The sequence below is a fragment of the Aplidium turbinatum genome, chromosome 3, assembly GCF_918807975.1.
Source record: "Aplidium turbinatum chromosome 3, kaAplTurb1.1, whole genome shotgun sequence".
Classification (NCBI taxonomy): domain Eukaryota; kingdom Metazoa; phylum Chordata; class Ascidiacea; order Aplousobranchia; family Polyclinidae; genus Aplidium; species Aplidium turbinatum.
This window is the reverse complement of record NC_137474.1, coordinates 19923828-19938544: the sequence shown is the minus strand read 5'-3', so window position 1 is coordinate 19938544 and position 14717 is coordinate 19923828. Positions and strand designations below refer to the sequence as shown.

Below are 14717 nucleotides of genomic sequence, written 5' to 3'. Positions count from 1 at the left end.
TTTATTTCTTTATCTATATGATTTAAAGTCATTACCATTTCCCATTTGTTTTGTTTGCAGCTAAACATTTCTGCAAAGCAGGTTCCAAAACAAGTATTCGACATTTTTGACTCAAGAGCTATTTTGGAAACTTGTGAAGAAATATCTTTTGCCAACGAATCCCTTTTCCTTGAACAAAAGCAAGCTCAGATTTTTAAAGCTCAGTTTCTAAAATTGAAAGATGCCACACCTAACAGGTGTGTAAGGGGAGCAAGCCTTTTAGGCGCAGACAGTTAGGCGCCGGTCAAATAGGTGCGCACACTGTGGCATTTGGATATTTAGGTGCGGAGCACTGTGGCGCTCGTTCATTTAGGTGCTATTCCTAGTAAAGTCTGCAGATTGGATCAGCTTGGCAGGTAGGGCAATGCTTTTCATACAAAATGTAATCAGTTAATCACACTTCCCAATAAAGAAGTTGAAATGCTTTTAATGTCATCTGTCGGCGACTGGCCCTCCAAGGTATGGACATAGAAAATTATTTCGGCTTAAGAGGGAAGTGTTGGAAAGCATGTCCAAAAGTTTTTACCAGGAAACTTTGGAGAGTTTTTTTAAATTGCTGAAAAAAAGTAGCCTACTGTTGTGAAATGCAGTACATAATTTCATTTGTGCAGTTTCTTTCAGTTGAAGAACATTGCAAATTAATTATTTTACCAGACAGCGCAAAAGACTTGAAAAAAACTTTGCGATTTCAAAACAATGAGTGTGAGCCGTGTTTTTCTACCATACCACTATTTTCGTAGGCCACGTTCCATACTCAAAACTACACAGCTGGTACGAGCTAAAAATAGCACGCTTGAATCTAAAACATCAACGTCAAAGTTCGCGTTGTGACGTCACAGAGATCGGTGAGATTAAAAGAAGTCCGATTGCCTCAGGTTTGCAGAAAAATGCTTTGATCATACCTGCTCAGCCAAGTCAGCAAAGCTGGTCTTTTTACATTGTTTCAACGTCTGCAGATGATGAATCAATGTAAAAAGGACCAGTTTTGCTGGCTGGAACATACAGCATAGTGTTATGTAACACAGAACTAGTAAACTCTTCAAAGTTTAACCAGAATTGTAAACAGTTGTAGGAAGCATCCGTTGTAATGTGCGTTGCAGCCCAGTCAGCACAGACATCTTCCTAACAATTACGCCCATTCACAATAAACCTTTTTTTTTTACTAAATTGGTTAAACGAATCAATCGTATAAACGTATCAAAACGTCTGGCAAATAGGTGATTCGATTAACCGATTTCGTCTGTAGTACAGGCAATTGCTTTAAAGATCACATTAAGATCACATTAGAGTGGCGTGGTTAACGAGCTGATGGCAAAAGTAGCCATTTTTACATTATTTTAACGCCTTGCAATGTTGCCTTGCAATAAAGTTGTCTGAACTTTTCGGCAGGATATGTATTCTAATTATAGCAATGAAGATTATCGCGTTACATTGATCGTTTGTTAAAAAGAAACGTCACAGAGAAGTAAGTCTCAGTTGGGTTCTGCACGTGCTTAGACGAATATGGCGACCTTATTCACGCTGATACTGATAGAAATAGAATTTCTGCACATAAGGAGGGTGTTAGACTAACACTATTGAGGGCTAACACTATTGAGTCACTAATGCGGATTTGTCTGGACAGTCCTGACATGGAAATTTACGACCCCGCGCCGGCAGTAATTGGTTGGCACAATGATTCTATAACGCGAAAAGCCGAAAACCACGGAATAAGTGATCGTAGTTGATTTTGTAATAAGGAAATTTGGATTGTTGTTTTTAATTGTGTTTATTGCGTCATTACACGACTGTCATTAACGCACTGATTTATTTGCAAGCAATCTGCTCCAGTATACTTCAGGGTCGGTTAATTAAGCCACCAACCATTGCAGAGTTATTCTGTTGTAGAAAATCTTCATCTACAAACACGACTACACAATACTGTAGTGTGATTTTGTGCAAAATCTACATGCAAAAAATATGTTCGGTTGAGATATTAAATGTCCGCTGAAAGGCCAGTCCGGTAGCACATGCTTGACTGCTGGAACAAAAGTACAAATTTCGAGGCCTGCTATATTCAAGCGGGCAGTAGTAGGGGGGTGTGTTATTTGACGAATTTCACGATGGCAACGTGGTACGGTGCTTAAAATATGTGGAGTAGTAGCCAAATCCGGAATATGAAAACAATTATCATATTGGACCACCCTAACCCCCATGTACATGCCCCCTGAAAAGGGGGTATCCATAAATTCACCAAAATATGAGTTTTTAAGCCTTTTCACCAAACGACGTGTATTTTGGCGGTATTTATGGTGCTCCTATAGAAGTTTTCGGGGTCTGTGAGTTCAAATATGGCATTAGAAATTACCTCCAAAAATCCAATATAATGGTAATCCAATATGGCGGCCAAAATAGCGCTTAGAATGGGTACTTTCGTAAAGTTTAACTAAACATAGTCATGTAATATGTCGAATTATAGGTTTTCGGGGGCGTAGAATACGAATTCATGATTATTTCAAACGAAAAATAAGCTGATAACAACATATTTTCAAACTTATGACGTATATGTAATTTAGTATAAAACACAGTATTCAGCTCTGTTAGATTCATGCCGTCAAGAACAGAATTTAAATCATTCATTGTAACATCCGCTTTGCAACTCAAATTACTCAGGTAAGCTTTCAGATTGGCTCCATAAACAGAAGCTGGCAACTTTTTATGGTCTTTCAATAAACGAAAAATGTCACTTTGTTTTGGAACTGAGAGTGCAGTGTCACGGGCGTATCTGATCTCGAGGTATAACCGCTTCTGTTTCTCGATCTCTGTTATATTACTATTTAGAATCTCATCCACATCAGAGTCCTTCGTAAAAGGACCGCCTTGTTTTTTCAGTTCGTTTAAATCATTATTTCGTCTTTTATCAAGTGCTACATTAGCTATTTCTTTGTCGTCGAGGCCCTGTTGTTGCAAATGCTTCTGTTGCTCATCCCAGGCTTTCATTATGGCGGGAATCGTAAACTTTGCAATGTTGCCATATTGTCGGAATGAACCAGAAGATTTGGATTCTATCAACTCCTGTGATTTGGCCTTTACTTGAACAGTCGACGCACACTTTAAGTTTTTGGCGCCTCGTTGTTTGAGTTCATAATTTATGAATCCTACCGCCCGTTCTGAATCCAGATTGTGTATAGGGACACTTTCTAGTTTTTCGAATCCATTCTTGACAGAGCAATCTCCGATACCTCATCTGAAAGTCCAAATCCAAATATGTCCCCTTTCTGGCGTTGGAAACCATCCGCTAGTTTTGGTAATAACATGGTAAGAACCTTAATCACTTCAGGACGTGTGTCTTCAATTGCTTTACTAAGTGACGTACGGATATCTTGGCTGTATGTTGTCTGGTTGAAGCGTTCCAGGGAAATGAAGTTGAATGCAGGCTGTTCGAGATTGAACAAAGCCTGAGCATCGGTTTCACGAAGGTTTTTATTCAGTGTTTGGAAAGGTTCTGTTAGCTTTGAATACTTAGTAGTTTTTGCCGTAGTGAGGGATAGAAAAGGTTCTACCAGATGCAATCCAATCAGTGCTCCTACAACGTACATTACTCTCATGAAATCTAGTTCTAGAAAACATCTTACAATACAAGCGAGCTGGTTTGTTACTTGCTGAAATTTTTGTAGAAATCTATTCACGTCTTGAAGATGGTGAACAACTACAGCGCAAGTGAGTGTCAACCGATTAAATCTTTCATCTTTTAAACATACGAAAAGATTCTTTTTCGGCGCTATGGAGATATCAAAACCCACTGCTCTGTTCCAAGTCTTATGATTGAAGTCGTGGTTTACGAGCCTTGTTATGCAATCGAGTGCTTGTTCGGTCACACTTGAATGTGTATTACTTGCTTCAACAAGGAATTTTGAATAGATTTTGTCCTTTCCAAGAGCGTTCTCTATCTCTGCCCATAACCTCGTGATTATTCTATTGAACATCAATGTTAGATGCACATTACAGAAGAGGTGATCAGGGATGTGCCCAGTCTCAAGTCTTTCAGCTACAAGTTTCTCTACCTCTAGATTGTGCGAAGTCTGATCAGTAAGAATGAAGTCAAGTTTTTCAAACAGAAGTTTGGTGCTAACTCCACTAGCAGCTGATAACACATTTAACACGGCAATCTTCAGTTCTGCTAGGTTTTCACGAGTCTCGGATGCCATTGGCAATGTTGGTAGTGGTCGAAACATGCCATTTACCGTTACACCCAGAACTGAGAAGGACCCAGCTCCTTGCTTTTTTGATCCGTCATCTGCGTACGTAACTGCAGATTTTTCATCGCTGTCCATCATCTGTTTTACGATTTCATCTAACGCCAAAGCTTCTAAACTTCGCCCCACCTGTTTCACGTTGCGCTTATCAGGCAACATATCTCTGTCTGTTTCATCGGGAGACTCATTATGAAGTTTCCATTTTTGACCAAAAACCTTACTGCCGATGGTCACAACGGCCGCTGCCGCCTGTGTTTCTGACATGTGGTTGACGCTTTTTAATTTGTCCATTGCCTCGTAAATCTCTGGATGCACTTTTTGTTCACGTAAACGGATGTGACGATACTGCGCTGGCATGTCATCATGTTCATCAGATATACTGAGACCAAAATTGAGCTTTCGTTTCTTTCTGTGTCCTCTTGAAACTTCCTCGGAATCACTTACTTCATACTCGCTTCGGTTTTCTTCAGCTGATTGTTCGGAGGAGCCACTTATTTCTGCTTTCTCTTCCAAGTATGATTTTTCTAAGACAGCCGTCTGGCGCGATCTGTCGATACTCTGCATATCCTGAGGATATTGCAAAACACAATGCAAAATAACAAGCATAATTCATCAGTATGAACATATGTAAATACTCAGGTATGTAGTAACTACTGCACTGATGAGACCGGGGGGTCGAAACGGTGTGCACTGTCTGCAGTTAAATACTCAGGTATATTCATTGCGCATGCCAGGAAAGAATAAGCTTACTTTTGGGATCAAATTCGTATTCTACGCCCTCGAAAACCTATAATTCGACATATCACACAACTATGTTGGGTCAAAATTTACAAAAGTACCCATTCCAAGCCCCATTTTGGCCGCCATATTGAAATACCACCATGTTGAAAATTCTTAGGAATTTTCTAATGTCATATTTGAACACACAGACCCCGAAAAGCCACATATGAGTAAGATAAATACCACCAAAACGCAAGTATAGTGGGTGAAAAGGCCAACAATCTCATATTTTTCTGAAAATAGGGGTACCTTATATTCGGGGGGCATGTACATGGGGGTTAGGGGGATCGTATGTCGAATTTTCATAAATATTCTCGATTTTGATACTGCTCCACAAATTTTTAGCAGCGTACGGTATGAATCGACAATTAACACACCCCCCTAGCAGTAGGCTTGAGTGAAGAGTAACTTAGTTTTCTGTCAAAATCCTGACTAGGTTTTGCCAAAGCTGAGCTGAGACAATCTGCAAACTTTACTAAGAATAGTACCTAAAATCCTAAATGACTGGGCACCACAGTGCTCCGCACCTAAATATCTTGACGCCACAATGTGCACGCCTATTTGGCCGGCGCCTAACTGTCTGCGCCTAAAAGACGTCAAACCCTGTGGAAGCTAGTTCTAAAGTATAGTAAACTGGTTTGTTGCTAATGTAACACTTAACTATTTTTAGCTATCTGCTTATTAAGAGATTCTGAGTCTAGTAGAAGAGGTTAATTTAGAATGTTTCTGTTTAGGGCAGTAGTTCTGACCCCCAAGGAGCTTGCTCAAAGGTTGTGTGGTGGTTGCGACCATCGACTTTGTTTATCACGACTATCAACAATGATCTTGAATCTTGATGTTTGGATATAAATAGTTAGTCAGAGGGAGGGAGGTCGCAAGATATTTAAAATCAACATAAGAGATCGTCATCGATAAAAGGTTGGGAACCACGGGTGGTCTAGGGCAGGGGTCACCAACTGGCGGCCCGCCACGCTGTTATGTGCGACCCGCAGAAGGTATCAGTGTACAAGTACATCCAAAACTACTTTTCTTGAGGAGTTAAAGAGCATGAAGGCAAAAAATACGTTCTGGGAAGCGACCTACCAATCAGATTGTAGTTCTAGGTGGGGGTCGCTTAAAGTTATCCCAAAGCGATGTCCAGCCACACTGTCCCAGTGGTTGATAAAACGCGTAAATAGTAGAATTATTATGCTTCCGGGCAGTTGAAAAATATGGACGAAAACTCCTTGTTGCATCATAATTGTTTTGATTTTTTTAGAAATCTAGGGCACAGGTAGAGTTGTTGTTGAGTTGAATAGTTAGGCTACTGTTGTGCAGACCCGCAGTAAAATGTTGCAGTCTAACAGTAGGGAGCGTAAATTAACTGAAGAAGGCAAAAGTTTTAATGAAAGTTGGACAAATGATTACTTTTTTGTTTTTTACAAAAGTAAAGCAACCTGTCTAATAGTAATCACACAGAAAGAGTACAACATAAAACGCCATTACGAAAGTTGCCATAATGAGTTCAAGTTGCTAAGCGGAAAATACATAATCATAAAATTGCTACTTTGAAAAGAAATCTTTCTCACCAGCAAAGCGTGTTTGTGAATTTCCGAGATGTCAGCTGTGAGAGCAAGTTTTTACTTGGCTCAGTTTATAGATATTCTAAGATATATATTAACAACATGTAACGCTGGATACTAGGTACGAAATGCGTTCTTTTCCAGCATAAGAGTCAACCTAACCAAACTTTTGTTAGTGCGGCCTGGCACAGCTCTCCTTAGTGCCAAAGTGGTCCGCATGCAAAAATGATTGGTGACCCCTGGTCTAGGGTATGATTGCCTACAATTCAAAAAAAAATCCGGTATATTGAAGTTAAATCCATTTTACGATAATCAAGGTTACAAGCTTTAACTCGGGAGATTAAGAAGTACATACTCATTCTGTCTACCCAATTAGTTTGTTGCAACGGGTGCTAGAAAAACGACTTTCTCTCGTCGTAAGGTTTACCTTTAATTTGGTCACTAACTCCTGCCAGTTCTCAGGGTTGATCTCTCGTTGAACTGGCAGTTCTGCTGGACGCAGACTCAGTGTTTTCAAGTTGATTGCAAGTTGGTACTGGGCTACTGTTCTGTCTTCCCTTTTCTTTTTGTTCAAGAACCATTAAAAAGTAGACATTTTTTCAGTTTATATACATGACGAATACTTTTCAATTTCCCTCCTTATTTCCTAAAGTACCGGTAGTGCTTTTTTAAAGGTGACATCACTGTGGCCTATGTTTGACGGAAACTTTACACCAGGGGTCACCAACCATTTTTGCATGCAGGTCACTTTGGCACTTAGGAGAGCTGTGGCGGGCCGCACTAATAAAATTTTAGGTAGGTTGACTCTTATGCTAGAAAAAAACGCATTTTGTACCCAGTATCCAGCGTTACATGTTGATGTTAATATTTTTTCTTAGAATACCGCAGCAACAAAATCAGTCAAACAACGCTACTGCCAGGCCAAGCTCCTTTAACAACACTTTTGACTTTTTTAACGTTGCTTAATAAACGAGGCCACTTGTTTTGCGCACTTATAGCGAGGCGAGCGATTTCATCAGAATATATATCTCCAAGCAGGATTGGTGTTGTCACTTCGCTTCACAAAATATATCTTGCCATTAACAGTTTCACTAAACATGGAAATGTTTGATACATCGCAATACAGGCAATACCTGCAAACATATCAGCGAAAAATAGGCTCCAATAACAGGGAAAAAGAAACCAGGTACCATGAAACAAACGTTTGTAGAAATCACCGAAAAAAAAAAAACGGTTCTATTGTAGCCTAACTCATGAACAGTGTTCCCTCTAAAAAAGCAATGAGTTGGTTTTTCATCCTTTTTCTGAGAGTCTACAAAACCGTCTTTCCTTGTTTATTAGATAACTGTCACTTGCGGTGCTTATCAGCATGGCAAGAATTGTTGATAATTAACAACATTTTGCAGTACTAAGCTAAATATTTTCATAATTTATATATAATATTTTTCCAATTTATTATAAATTGAGTTGGCACATCGACCGGTGACCTATTTTGCCAACAAAAACTGGCATAAAGGAACACTGCTCTTGAAACACAATAACGATGAAACGCACACTAGTGTTTACAGGACATTTACAAACTTAAAATCAGCAACCCTATGCTCACAGACATTTTCGAAAACAGACATTTTAATCAACCACTGGGACAGTGTGGCTGGACATCGCATTAGAATAACTTTAAACGACCCCTACCCTAGAACTACAATCTGATTGGTCGGTCGGTGGAATCTCATGCAAAGCGAAAATATGCTTTCCGGATAGTATTTCTTGCCTTCGTGCTGTTTAACTCCTCAAGAAAAGTATTTTTAGTTGTACTTGTTCGCTTGTGCACGATATCTTCCGTGGGCCGCACATAACAGCGTGGTGGGCCGCCAGTTGGTGACCCCTGCTTTATACAGTTATATCGCTTCCAAGATAGAGGAGGTGGTGGGCTAAATTCTGTGAGAGTAGAATTTAGGTTTAGAATTTACACAGTTGCAATGCATTTGCAATTCTCATAGGTTTCGGCGAAATGTTCTAATAATAGGGTGGAGTGAAAAAAGTTTTTTGTTTAAATCGAAAAAAAACCGGGGTTCTTAAATCCCGACAAATGACCTAAAACTTCATTAAAAATTGACTTTAGGGGGTTGCCCCCATTTTCCAGCCGGCAACCCCCCAATTTCTGCTCGCGAGGGGGTAAAATTTCCCATCTCGGCAACCAGTGGTCGTAGAGTCATGATATATAGCTCAAACGCTGCCAAAACATCATGTTTCTATCTGTCCTAAGAAGAAAGTTTGCTCTATTTACAATACAAAACGAGTTATGGCCAAAAAACCAACATGTACACACATTTTTGTTAAAATTCAGCATTTTTTCTGACAAATTGTGATCTGTCATAAGTTTTTTGAAAAAAATCTGATATGTTGCACAAGATATAGTAACACACTGATAATACCGAAGATTGGGCCCACAATCCAAAAATATTCACAACACAGTCCTTTTAACATCGGTTCAAAACATCATAATGAAGCACTCACATTAAGCATAATGTTAATTGCAGCAGTGCAAAAATATCACAAGTGTTTGGTAATGAACTTCAAAGAAGTCATATCCATTTTGCAAGAACAAGTTGCTTTGCCTGGTGTGACATGTTAGCGACATGGCCGAGCGGAACTGCTCGTGGTTTTCAATACTGCAGCGGCAAAGCACGAGTTTGATTACGGCTGGAGGACGGAGGCCGATTGTGGACATATATTTGGGTGGCTGGAGACTCGAAGAGTGGTGAACTCATTTCCCAGTCGCACTTAAACTTACGTTTTTTCATAATTTCATTGATTTGTAATTCCTCAGTTGAAATATTTCAAGTGAGCTTTGCTAATCCTAAAAGGCTCTGTTTTTAAAATGACAATTCAGGCCTTCTGATGGCACGATAATCACAAAAAAATATTGAATAGGTATGTCAATTGAATTAAAACGACTTATTTAAAATGCATCTTTGTGTCAAATCTTTTCATCAATTTACGAGACTTAACTTTTTGGCAAATGAGTCCATCTCGTCTTTCAAATCCTGAAACTTGTGCTGATGCTTCTGCTACGAGCTTCACATGTTCCACTGTTTGATTGTGGCATGGATGAAACAAAATCAAAGGCTTCTCTCGGCATTCTTCCAACTCTGCATCGGTTAAGTGCTCAATTGCTGGAGAAAGTTGTTGATAAGGTTCAATATCAACTAACTCGTGGTATGCCTTTGCTTCCAAGTTCAACTTTGGAACACAGAACAAACGAATTGGACTGCAGTTCAATGGGTTGGAACTGCTATGACTTTCAATGTCCATAAGTGAATTTTTTTCAGCGGCATGTTTGCGAATTGCAAGCACCTTGGTCACACTCTTATTTCGTATGTCTTCATTATCATCCCCCAGCATTGCAATCAGAATATTTTCGGGGTGTGCGAAATAACCGTTTCTTGTCACCACATTCAAAGCAATTTCCCGAACGTTTTGGTCAGAAAAATTCAAAACCTGTTGAATCAAGTTGAAAAAGTTTATGGATCCATGTGTTATCCTAGTTGTTTAGCTTGATTTCAAACCTAGTCGGAAAATATAATTCAAGGCAAAAACGAACCAGAATCTCCAGGTTCACAGTGTCAAACTGTCATACAATAAAGTAAAATTCTGCGTCCCAAAGTTAGCCATCTTGAATGCACAACTGGTCCAACCTTCAAATAAGCCAGATCATCATCAACGTTTCCTTCAATAATTGCCCAGCACATTTTATAAGCATAGAACTGGTCCGTACTTTAAAGTCATTCACAACTTCGGATGGGAGCTTTGAAAAGGCCAAAAGTGGTGGCGAGAGCTCTTTGAATTGAGTAACTGGCTAACAGGTTACAGTTCCATGTAGTTTTTTCCAATTGGACCTGCAAATGTGTCTGGGCCACTTGTAGCACCATCGAGACCTGCAAACACATGTCGCAAAGGCAATTCATTAGTATGTAGCAGACATACTATCCATTGAAGTGGCTTATTCAGCAACTCTTCCAGGCCTCGAATGCATCCATTGTGTTTTCCTGTCGTCGATACAGTGCCATCAGTACCAACAACTGCCAGTTTATTTTGCAATTCTGTATCTTCTAATGAATTGAATAGATGTTGAGCTATGGTTCTGCCCTTGCCATCTTCAGGAGAAAAGTGGGTGAGGTAATAACTCCCCGGCTCGCTAACTGCAGTATAGTGTTCTTCCAATTGAACAGATCTGTAGTGCTTTTCGTTTGGACCTTACACAACCGTTTGTGTTGTATCTTTACGTCCATCAAAGTATAGACCATTCACTATACTGAAATTTTGTTGCTCTTCTTGCCGTAGTTCCTCCCCGCATCTTTCACATTCGGTATTATCAGTGTGTACTGTGTTACTATATCTTGTGCAACGCTAAGCATTGACATTATGATTGTAAAATAGCTGCCTTTGAATACTCTGGACATTTCATTCAACGGCCTAGTTTTGTAGACACGAATGTGTACTATACTTCTTTAAGTTCCATTACCCTGGCATGAATAGCCAATGCATACTTGCCTGCGAACTGTGATTAACTTCTGCCCTCTCTGTGTTGATTTTTGTTAATAGTAACATTTAATTTTTTACAAAACCTTATCATTTGTTTGCTTGTTATTTGTCTAATGTCTTTCACTCATGCGTCAGTGTGGATTATTAGTGATGATTCAATGTATTTTTAGTGCTGAATTGATGTCTGGCTACATCACATTTGGCCTTCCGCGATGCCACATGATGCTATTCTTCTGCGTGCTCTTCATATCTTGGATAATCCCTGCGTGCTGATTACCGCGTCAAACTGTGCTGATCCACATTTCTCGTAATTAATTGTACCAATAATGACATTTCAGAGACTCATGTGTCCTCGAGTCAGGCTACTGCCCTTGATTCAGATGCAGAAAATGCGTTCTACCTATGCGATTCTCTTAATCGGTCACTAACTCGCAACTTCAATAACTGCGAATACCACAACATCAACTCTCCTACTTTTGAGACAATTCGTAGTGCATCATTATTTGTTATTCATGTAAATATCAGGTCATTACAAAAGAATTTTGACTCTTTGTACGATTTTCTTGCTAACTTCGACAAACTTCCTGATGTTATTTGCATTTAACTGAAACTCGTATTAAAGTCACTCCTCGGTCAAATATTATTCTACCTGGGTACGAGTTTAAATACGTTAACTCCATTACTTCTGCAGGTGGAGCTTTGATTTAATCATTAGACAAATATAATATCGCACCCTTGAAACCTTTTGAAGTGCCTTGTGCTGACTATGAAAGCTTATTTGTTAATATAAGTAACACCACAACAAGCGCTAGCACAACAATGCTCTGGACAGTGTGCTAAGTAACAAACAAAATGAATCAAACCTACTATATATTAGGTGATTTCAATATCAATATTTTAAATGACGTTCTCCCTTCACCCGTCACAAATTACCTAAATATGCTAAACAGCAATGGTACTTGCCCTATAATTACTCAGCCTACAAGAGTTACTGATAAATCGTCAACACTTATTCGTCACATTTTATCGAACGATGTTTCTCATTCCGTATTACCTGGAATAATTAAGTCTGACATCTCTGATCATTACCCTATTTTTTGTATAATTTCCCATGTTGACAATGCGCATCAATGCAAACCTCGTTTAGAACTACAGAGACAAGTGTAACCTTGATTTGGCTTCCTTCATTGAGGACTTGAACTCCCAACTAGGCACGTTTCTGTTGGGTATTAAATCATTACAACCTCAGGAACTGATTATAAATATAGCGAACTATTACAAATTTAAAAAAATGCAATTGACAAATACGCTCCACTGAAAAAAATGTCAAGGAAAATGTGCAAGTTAAAAAGGAAGCCGTGGATTACCAGTGGGTTGTTTACTTCAATTAAAAATAAGCAAAAAATGTACCAATCGCACTACCTGAAAGGGAATCAAACAGACAGGCTAGAGTACAAAAAATACGCAAATAAGCTCACCAAATTGAAATATATTTCCAAGCAAAATTATATACAATCGGAAATTGAACTGAACAAATCTTCTCCACGTAAAGTTTGGGAAGTCATTAACTCATTGCTGCCAAATAAACAAAAATCAAAGCAAACAATCAATTCCATTAATATTGATGGAGTGTCATCAAACAAACCCATCAAAATGGCGAACCAATTCAATAAATTCTTCTGCAATGTTGAAAAAGAGATCTCTTCTGCTTGCCAACGATAACAACTTCACATCCTACCTTACAAACCACGTTCCTTCTATTTTTCTTGAACCAACGACTGGCGATGAGGTACTCAAAGAAATCCGAGCTCTAAAACCCAACAAAGCAACTGGCTACGATGACATTTCAGCATATTTCATGCAGATTGCCTCCGTGATTATTGCCCTGCCCTTCTCAAATCTTATTAACTATTCCTTTCAGTTCGGTATTTTCCCAGATACAGTTAAACTTGCTAAAGTTGTACCCGTCTTCAAATCTGGAGACAAACTTGAGGTAAATAATTATAGACCTATCTCCCTTTTATCGTCTTCCGAATTTTTTTTGGAAAAGCTCATATATAAAAGGGTCTCTTCCTTTCTAGACAAACATTCTGTCTTTGCTCCTATGCAATTTGGATTTCGGTCTGGCTCCTCTACTTCATATGCCACTATTGATATTATTAGTGCCACCTATGAACACGTAAAAAGCAACCTGTACACAGGTTTGGTTCTCTTGGATCTCAAAAAAGCCTTTGACACGGTATACCATCCCATTCTACTATACAGACTCAACCACTATGGAATCCAAGGTACAGCAAACAAATTATTCTCCTCCTACCTAAAAGACAGAATGCAGTATGTCGCGATTAATGAACAGGAATCTGAACAGAGATGCATAACATACGGTGTACCTCAGGGTTCAACGCTGGGTCCATTACTGTTTTTATTGTACGTAAACGATTTACCAAACTGCACGTCTTCTGTTCCAAGACTTTTCGCAGACGATACCTGCCTGGTAATTAACGCTCCTAATCCATCCTACTTAGAAAAGGAAATATCGTCTGAACTACTTAACATCAAGAACTGGATTAATGCCAATAAATTAGTTATCAATCCTTCCAAATCAAATGTCATTGTGATCCCTCCTAAAAAATGTAGCTACCCAGAAGATATCAATGTACTTTATAATTGTGCTCAGATCGAACAAGTTACGTTTGCCAAATGCCTTGGCATTATTTTTAACAATGGTCTAAATTTTGAACCTCATTTTAATATGCTTCACAAGAAACTTTCTATATCTGTAGAATTATTGTCGAAACTCAAATACATTTTTACCAAACAAAACATTATTACAATTATACTACGCACTGGTACATTCTCATATCGTATATGGGATAACGATTTGGGGTTCATGCTGTAAGACACAAATGAAAAAGATTAGCACCTTACAAAATAAGGCTGTCAGAATAGTAGCAGGTGGTCTGATCAGGTCACACCTTTCTATAAGAAACTTAACATACTCAAGCTTAAAGATTTGTACGAACACGAAATTGCTAAATTCATGTTTAAATTTGATATGGATGTATTGCCTCTGCCTTTCGCACACTACTTTGAAAAAACCAAACTCATGTATAATGCACGTCTTACTAGACACTCTTCCAATGATTGTTATTTTGTCCCACGTTACGCCTCATCCCGACTCCAGCGCAGCATTAAATATGCCGGAGTGAAAGTCTGGAACTCCTTACCAACGAGCTTGCGTAAATTGTCATTTTATTCTTTTAAAGAGCAACACAAATATTCACTCATTGCCAAATATTAGCACGACTAATTTTGTACTACCTTCATGCTACCGATAGGCTACTTTGGCTACTAAATATATTTCTCTGTGCAAGACCATCATCTAACACCTTGTCTCAATTTTCGTTATTGAATTATTCATTGTGTTCTCTATCCTATGTCGCTTATTCGTAGTGATCTTTTAGATTTCGTAACTAACTGTTATCGCAATTTTAGATCTTCAATTAGAATCTAGGGTATCTGCTTGACTCGAAGACCCATGGTCTCTTCGCAGATT

General features: G+C 38.9%; 1 protein-coding gene across 2 annotated transcripts in view; it reads left to right on the top strand.

Moving 5' to 3' along the window:
• The window catches only part of LOC145766058 (uncharacterized), an 83071-nt gene that overhangs the window by 17949 nt on the left and 50405 nt on the right, over nt 1-14717 (top strand). The window contains exon 2 of one of the 2 annotated variants that reach the window (XM_082577712.1): nt 61-236. The exons of the other annotated variant lie outside the window; for it this stretch is intronic. Within the exon in view, the coding sequence (XP_082433838.1) occupies nt 61-236 (176 nt within the window). The remainder of the gene's footprint in view (nt 1-60; nt 237-14717) is intronic. 2 annotated transcript variants of the gene reach the window in all.